General features: G+C 48.8%; 3 protein-coding genes across 3 annotated transcripts; 1 reads left to right on the top strand and 2 right to left on the bottom strand.

Moving 5' to 3' along the window:
• Positions 1-2,473: 2,473 nt before the first annotated feature.
• LOC138943622 (uncharacterized) lies at positions 2,474-3,298 on the bottom strand. The gene has a single exon (XM_070314590.1). The coding sequence runs from the start codon at positions 3,296-3,298 to the stop codon at positions 2,474-2,476; it is 825 nt and encodes a 274-aa protein (XP_070170691.1).
• Positions 3,299-3,502: 204 nt separating this feature from the next.
• Positions 3,503-4,480, bottom strand: LOC138943621 (uncharacterized protein DKFZp434B061-like). The gene is made up of 2 exons (XM_070314589.1): positions 4,296-4,480; positions 3,503-4,232 (listed from the first exon to the last, which is right to left on the bottom strand). The coding sequence occupies exons 1-2, from the start codon at positions 4,478-4,480 to the stop codon at positions 3,503-3,505; spliced, it is 915 nt and encodes a 304-aa protein (XP_070170690.1).
• A 2,058-nt stretch (positions 4,481-6,538) lies between these two features.
• LOC138943620 (uncharacterized) lies at positions 6,539-7,375 on the top strand. Its single transcript, XM_070314588.1, has one exon. It carries the CDS (start codon positions 6,539-6,541, stop codon positions 7,373-7,375), a length of 837 nt encoding a protein of 278 aa, XP_070170689.1.
• Positions 7,376-8,636: the final 1,261 nt, after the last annotated feature.

Here is an 8,636-nt window from a genome sequence, read left to right as displayed (position 1 = left end):
CCGTTTGCTGCCGGGTGATACGCCGTTGTTCGGAGATGTGCTGATCCTGTTAGCTGTGCAAGGCGTCGGAAGAGATCGGCTTCAAATTGTCGACCTTGGTCCGTTGTGATCCTTGCTGGTGTCCCGTATCGTGTGATCCATTCTTTGAACAGATATTTTGCGATTGTTTCTGCCGTTATGTCCGGTATTGGTGTAGCTTCTGGCCACCGTGTGTATCGGTCTACGATCGTGAGGCAGTATTTGTATCCATTCGATGGTGGTAGCGGTCCGACTATGTCCATGTGTATGTGTTCGAACCGTGCTGTTGGTTTCTGGAACGTTCCTAGTGGTGCTGTGTTGTGTCTTGTTATCTTTGCTCGTTGACACTGCACGCAGGTTTTTGTCCATGTGTTGCAATCTTTTTGGATTTGGGGCCAGACGTATCGTTGCGAGATCAATTTTGCCGATGCTTTAGTTCCCGGATGTGCTAAGCCATGCAGGGCCTGGAAGACCTGCCTTCTTAGTGGTTTAGGCACGTATGGGCGTGTTATCGGTGTGGCTGTGTCGCAATAGATGTCTGTCGCCGTGCCAGGAATCCGTATCTTGGTTAGTTTCAGTCCCTGATTGTTGGCTAGAATTATTTGCAACTCTTCGTCGTCTTTCTGTGCTGTTGCTAATTCTTCGTTTCCGACCGTTTTGTGTATCTCCTCTACTCTTGATAGTGCATCTGCTACTGTGTTGTCTTTGCCGGATACATGTCGGATATCGGTGGAGAATTGTCCTATGTACTCGAGGTGGCGAGCCTGTCGTGGAGAGCTGCGCAGTGGATCTTGGTTGAAGGCGTATACGATGGGTTTATGGTCGGTGTAGATTGTAAACTGTCTTCCTTCTACCATGTGTCTGAAATGTTTAATTGCCGTGTATACTGCTAATAGCTCTCGATCGTATGGGCTGTATTTTGTTTGCGCTTGGTTGAGTTTTTTGCTCAGAAATGCCAACGGTTGCCATCCTTCTTGTGTCCGTTGCTGTAGTACCGCTCCTATTGCTGTATCCGATGCGTCGGTTGTCAGCGCTAGCTCTGCTGACGGGTCCGGATGTATCAGAAGAGTGGCTCTAGCGAGGCTATTCTTGCAGTTGTCGAATGCCTGTTCCAACTCATTTGTCCATATGATCGGAATTTTTCCTTTTATTTTTGGACCCTTGAGTACGTCGTTTAACGTGGCCTGGTCCTTTGCGGCCCCTGGGATGAATCGCCGGTAGAAATTAATTGTTCCCAGGAATTGTCGTAGTTGTTTGACGTTGGTTGGTTTCGGGAAACTTTGTATGGCTTCTACTTTTTCCGGTAAAGGTCTTGTTCCTTTTTCCGAAACGAGATAGCCGAGGAATTTTACTTCGTTGTCCCCAAAGATGCATTTGCTCGTGTTTATTTGGATGCCATATGCGTCTAGCCTTGTGAAGAGTTGTCGTAGGTGCTCTTCGTGTTCCTCTTGCGTGGCTGATGCTATGAGTATGTCATCTATATAAGCGTAGCAAAAATCCAACCCGTGTAACACTTCGTTTATGAAGCGTTGAAATGTCTGCGCTGCGTTTCGTAGGCCGAACGGCATGAATACGAATTCGAATAATCCAAACGGTGTTGTTATCGCTGTTTTTGCTATGTCCATCGGGTGTACGGGTATTTGGTTGTATGCCCGCACAAGATCGATGGTCGTGAAGATTTTCTTGTTATGTAATGTTTGTGCGAAGTCCTCGATATGCGGTATTGGATATCGGTCCGGCGTTGTTCTTGCATTGAGCCTTCGGTAATCCCCGCATGGTCTCCATGCATTACTTTTCTTGGGAACCATGTGTAGTGGTGCTGCCCATGGACTTTTCGATGGTCGTATGATTCCTTCTTGTAACAGCAGGTCGAATTCTGCTTTTGCGGCTTGCAGCTTGTCCGGTGCTAGTCTGCGTGGACGGCATGCTTCGGGTTGTCCCGTTGTTGTTTTTATATAATGCCTTGTGGTATGTTTTGCCGTCTTTCTCATTCCCGTTGGTTGTGTTATGCCCGGGAACTCCGATATTACGTGGTGATACTTTGTGTTGCTCCGTACTGCTTTTATGGAGCCTGTCTCGCCACTGCTGGTTGCTCCTGACACGATCAGTCCGGTTTTTCCGTCGATCAATTTCCTTCTTCGAATATCCGGGAGCAGGTGGTAATGCGAGAGGAAGTCTGATCCTATAATCGGTTGCGTGACGTTGGCAATGATGAACCGCCATGGGAACTCCCTTCGTAGGCCGAAATTGGGTTTTATTGTTGTGTAGCCATACGTTGCGATTTTTGTGCCGTTTGCTGCGTAGAGTTCATAGGCCTCTTCTCGCTGTTTCCTTTGCATCATCGTGTGTGGGTAGACGCTGACGTCCGATCCGGTGTCTATGAGGTATCTCGTTTTTGAGATATAGTCTGTCACAAACAAGCGGCTTGGTTTCGGGCTAGCGTCGCTGGCCGCCATTAGCGACTGCCCTCCTCGTTTTTTTTATATGTGCATGGTTGTGTGCATTTGCGTGCTTTTTCTCCGAAACGTTGGTGGTAAAAGCATACGCCTTCTTGCCTGGGGGTTTTGCTTCGTGCTCTGTTTCCTGAGCGGTTTCTCTGCCGGCTTCTGCCTCTTTCTCGGTCCCATCGTTTCGTTGCGTTTGCCATCTGCGTAGTCAGTGCTGCGACTTGTCTGCTCAGAGCTTGTATTTGTTCTTCCCACGGTTTTTTGTTTGTTGTTTCCGTGGATGTTGCGAATACCAACGCCTTGTTGTTGCCGATTTCGTGGATTCGATCTGCTTGCTCTGCTACTTCCTCTAAGTTGTCGTTATTGCGTGTCGCTAATATGGCCTGCATGTGTTGTGGTAGTCGCCCGAGCCAGAGAGTTCTTAGCAGCTCGTTTGGTACTGTTGTGCCTGCCAGTGTGCTGAGATGCCGGAGAAATTGTGATGGCCTGCGGTCGCCTAGCTCTTCGCGTTCCAGTAGCTGCTTTATTCTGGTTTCGTGAGAGTCTGTCAGCCTTTGTATGAGTGCTTTTTTTATTGCCTCATATTTGTGATGTGCCGGCGGGTGTGTTATTACGTCTTTAATTTCCCGTGCTTGTCTTGGCTCTATTTTTGATAGTACGTATGCGTATTTGGCTTCGTCTTGCGTCACTCCGCATAGCGAGAATTGCCCCTCTAATTGTGCGAACCATAATTCTGGTTCTTCTGGCCAGAATGGTGGAATTCTTACTGCTATCCTGTTGACTTTGCTCTCTTCATCGTCGACGATTATCGTCGCTTCTCTTTCTTTTGGCATGTTCTCCTTGTCGGGGTCACCACTTTAGTGCCTTTTGTGTGTACGGTCACTAATTTGCTTATTCATAAGGAGTGGTTTTGAGATTGAAGACTCGTAAGTGGAGTGACTAGAGTTATTTATTTGATTGCCAATCTACAGTGTTCTGCGTTTTATTTTTGGTGGCCCTGAAAAGGGCCGGTTTGTTGGAGCCCTTACAAGAGCTGGTTATCGCGGTAGCCTTTCGCTCCACGTGATGGATGGTGTGGAGCGAGTTTGTTGCAGCGGTCCCCACTGTTCGTACCGCGCGGTCTTCGATGGCCTTCGATGCCCTGTGGACGAGGCCTTAGGCTGAGTGCTCGGTGCTCGTGAGCTCGGCTTAAGTTCGTGCTGCGGCGTCTTCCGACTCCTCGTGGATGAGGCCTTAGGTCGAGGACTTGGTTGCCGGGAACTCGGCTTAAGTTCAGTGGTTGTCGCTGTCGATCGTGCGGTGTCTTCCGGATCCGTCTGCGTGCTGGAAACGCGGGTGGTAGGTTCCCAGTCGCTGTCTGACTGTGATGCCTGATCGACTCCGGAAGGTGGCGCTGCTTGGACGCCTCGATGTACTCGGCTCGGTGGTAGCGTCTGCGTCTCCCGTGTCACCGATCGTGTTGGTGAAGCGGGGAGCGGCGATAACAGCGGTGGCGCTGTCCAGGCTTCCCTGGGTGACGTGTAGCGTCTCAAGCGTATGTCCCACGTCTTGAGGAAGAACCGTGTGGGCCGCGTTAGTCGAGGCGGCTCCAAGTCCAGCGGGATTAGCCTCCAAGGAAGTAGGCTCCACCCTACGTGTCTCTCCTTTGGAAGCGGCTCCGGCGACTGTCGACTCTCGGTTCCTCCTGTCCGCTCGTTGCCCGGCGATTTGGGCGGCGGTATGGACCGTGGAAGGCTGCGTGGTGTTTTTGCCCTCGGTGTCAGTCTTCTGTGGACAAATGCTTGGTGGCGGATTTCTCCGCTCTATACGTGTCTTTTTGCTTCGATATGCTCTCCGTCAGCTGAGCGACGACTCTGCGTCTTTGCCTCCTGCGCGGCCTTATAAACCCCACTCAACGGATCCCACTCACTGGTAGCGGCTCGCGATGGTCGCCGCGTCGCGGTGAGCTCTTGCGGCTTGTTTTGTTCCTGCGCGCGAGCTCCGCGCGCCCTGCGCGTCGGAGTTCGTCGGCGCATATACCGGGTGGTTGTTTCGATCTTGTGGTGGTTCGTCGAACCGCCACATATATATATATATATATATATATATACAGGGTGTCCTATTTTAATCTCCTCAGGCAAATATCTCAAAAACCAAGTCCGGAAGAGAAAAATGTTTCAGACAACAGTTATTTGGTTTCGAGGGGGCCATAAGATGGTATCATTGGTTTGACCTTGGAAAATCATTTAAAGGTCATGTGAAGGTCAACTTTAAAATCTTAAATAGAAACCCCCATTTTTTATTTAATATTCTTGTAGCTGACATCGAGAGCTTTCCAAGACACTTGAATAAAGTATTTTTTCATTAAGTACTTTTTGAGTTTATTACAATATTAGTTATACATATGCGAAGAAAGTCAAAGTATACATACGTAGTATTTATTATTCTCAAAGTGAATCTTATTGCAACAAAATTTTAATCGCTTTAATTTATTAATCCGTTTGTCAGCATATATACGTAGTATATGTATATTTTGGCTTTCTTTGCATACATATTGAAAGACAGAAGGAGGAATTAAGTGTGACTTGAAAAGAACTATATTTAATTATAATGAATATACATATATTTCACATTACACATATATCTCGCAATTGTACAACATGCTATTATAATATTAGTTATATGTATGCAAAGAAAGCCAAAGTATATATATACATAGTATTTATTATTCTCAAAGTGGATCTTATTGGAACAAAATTTTAATCTCTTTAATTTAGTAATCCGTTTGTCAGTATACATAGTATATATACTTTAACTTTCTTTGCATACATATAACTAATATTATAATAGCATGTGGTACAATTGCGAGATATATGTGTAATGTGAAATATATGTGTGGCGGATAATCCACCACCAAGTAGAAACGCATGCCATATAAGGCGCGCGAAATACTCGCGGGAAATAAAGGTCCACGCGCTAATCACGTGCCACGCGCACAACAAGAACCGCGCGCTAAGCACGTGCCGCGCGCAGGACGAAGACCACGCGCTGAGCACGTGCCGCGCACAGGACGAAGAGCACGCGATAAGCACGTGCATAACAGCTCAGGTAGTCAAATACCTAACCGCGAGGCGGCGAATTGGGCAAACCAAAATCTCGCTATCAGAATACCATCAACAACAGTATATAAGGTAGCGAAGCGACGAGGCAGAACAGTCTGCTCACGCTTTCGAGAGCGCAAGCAACAGATACGTGAGCACGACTCTTTTGATATACGCTTAGAGCGTCAAAAAGCTGTTAAACAGCGCCCTAACAGGTTCGCCTTCACGACCGCTGCCGCCCCGTTCACCAGGGGCCGACCTACGGCAGAGAGCGGACCAGGAGGGCACACAGCGAACTAGCGAACCACCAGCCAAGCGGGTACAGTGGTCATTACTGCCCTGGAAGCTGGAGCCGCTGGAGATACCGGCCGTCAACTGCACACGTCCTCCAAGAAGCCTGCTCGCTACCTGGGACATACGACTGAGGAGGTATACATCACCCTCCTATCCAGGAACGGTGCCAGCACTCCTGACACCACCGGCGCTGACACCTCCCAGGAGCGACGCAAAAAGAGGCGACAAACAGGAGCGGGCCACCCAGACGGATCGTCGCAGCCTGGTACATCGCGGCACGCAACACCGACAACCGCAGAAACAGGAGCGGGCCACGCTGTCCTCCGACTCCGACTGGGAGGCCACCACCAGGACGACGGCCACGCAAACAGAGGCAGCATATCACCAGGCCTCCACACGTATCCGGCGAGCGGTTTCCACACCGGCGAAGCCCAGGGGCACGTCCGGGCAAGGACCCTTGAAGTGGACTCGAACCACACCACACATCTCGTGGCGAGAAAACCTCGCCACGCGTAGAAGTCGCTAAACGCGACGCAATCGGCCCTTTTTAGGGCCACACAAAATTTAACACTTGTGCATATATAATCAGGAGAATATATTTATTGTCGATACATAGACCACGCATTCTACCTTTCAATCGACATCCTATCTTCGAACACATCCAAGCAACCTCCACATTGGTGACCCCGACGAGGAAGGATGCCGAGAAACCCGAAGGATAGCACGATACTCGTCGACGACGAAGACCAGCCAACAACCAGGATGGGACTACGCATCCCACCCTTCTGGCCGGAAGACCCGGAGCTGTGGTTCGCGCAGCTAGAAGGACAGTTCGCGTTGAGCAGCATCACAGATGACAACACGAAATACGCTTACGTTCTCTCACGGATAGAACCTAAGCAAGCAAGAGAAATCAAAGACGTCATCACGCAGCCACCAGCAACTCGCAGATACGAGGCCATCAAGAAGGCCCTCATACAGCGCCTAACAGATTCACAGGCGCAAAAGATAAAGCAACTCCTTGAGCACGAAGAACTAGGCGACAGGAAACCGTCGCAGTTTCTACGACATCTGACTACCTTGGCCGGAACGACGGTATCAGACGAGCTGCTAAGGACCTTGTGGCTAGGGCGATTGCCTCCACAAATGCAAGCAATACTAGCTACACGAACGGAGGACGAACTGAGCAGCGTAGCAGAGCAAGCAGACCGAATACACGAGGTCAGCAACCGGACACTCGTGGCGGCAATCGGACAGCAAACGGCAGCAACACAAGTAGCCAACCCATGGACAGCACAGATAGAAATGCTGACAAAGCAGGTCGCAGCACTCACGACACAGATGACAAGGTTCATGAAGCAAAGGAACACCCGAGGCAGCACGAGAGAACGCTCAAGAAGTAGGAGCCGAAATTATCAAAGAACACCTAAACAAGAGGGCATATGCTATTATCACAAACGCTTTGGAGCAGAGGCACGCAAATGCACTCAACCATGCACGTACAAGAAGCCAAAAAACGAGGAAAGCAGTCATTGAGGGCGGCCAATGACGGCGACACAGAACCTCGCCGCCTGTACATAAAAGACCAGAAATCAAAAATAACATTTCTGATAGATACAGGCTCCGACATAAGCGTCTATCCACGCAGGTTTAGGCAGGGAAATCAGCAGAGACAGCCATTCGATCTATTCGCAGCAAACGGCACGAGGATCGTAACGTACGGCATGATAACCCTGCAACCAAACCTGGGATTGAGACGAGCATTTCCATGGCGCTTCACGGTAGCAGACGTAGCACAACCAATCATCGGCTCAGACTTTCTGGCTCAATATCACCTATTACCAGACGTCAAGAACCGAAAATTAATAGACGGGAAGATCGGACTGGCCACGCCAGGAACGGCAAAATACAGCGAAGTCACCTCGATAAAAGTTGTGAAAGAGGAAACACTCTACCACCGTATAATAGCAGAGTTTCCGGGAATCACACAGCCCGCAGGAGAGCAGAAGATAGCAAAACATAATACAGAGCACCATATAGCGACAACACCAGGACAGCCGGAAGCAAGCCGACCACGCAGATTGGCACCCGATAAATTACAAGCAGCAAAAGCGGAGTTCGACCTCTTGCTACAAGAGGGAATTATAAGACCATCAAAGAGTCCTTGGGCATCACCGCTACACATGGTGCCAAAGAAAGAGAATAACTGGAGACCATGCGGAGACTACCGCAAACTAAACGCGAGAACGATTCCAGACAGCTACCCAATTCCGCACATAGAGGACTTCGCGCAAACGCTGCATCAGAAGCAGATCTTCACAACAATCGATCTAGTACGGGCATACAACCAGATCCCGGTACACCCCGCCGATATCGTAAAAACGTCAATAGCAACACCATTCGGACTCTACGAATTTCTATACATGCCGTTCGGATTGAGAAACGCTGCACAAACATTCCAACGTTTTATAAACGAAATCCTGCACGGACTGGATTACTGTTATACCTACATAGACGACATACTGATAGCCTCAAAAACAAAAGAGGAACACAGTAAACATTTGAGAGAAGTTTTTACCAGATTAGATACATACGGGATCAAAATAAATCCAGCCAAATGTGTTTTCGAGGCAAAATAAGTAAAGTTTCTCGGATACCTCGTGTCACAAGAAGGTACTAGGCCACTTCCTGAAAAAGTCGAAGCCATAAGAAACTTTCCAAAACCTAGCAGCATTAAACAAATGCGCCAGTTCTTGGGGATAATAAACTTTTATAGACGTTTTATCCCCGGGGCTGC

Source organism: Polyergus mexicanus, unplaced genomic scaffold (genome assembly GCF_030449975.1).
Source record: "Polyergus mexicanus isolate NDT 795.1 unplaced genomic scaffold, iyPolMexi1.0 SCAF_28, whole genome shotgun sequence".
Taxonomy (NCBI): domain Eukaryota; kingdom Metazoa; phylum Arthropoda; class Insecta; order Hymenoptera; family Formicidae; genus Polyergus; species Polyergus mexicanus.
Note: the sequence above shows the minus strand (reverse complement) of the source record. Positions and strands in the feature narration are given on the sequence as shown.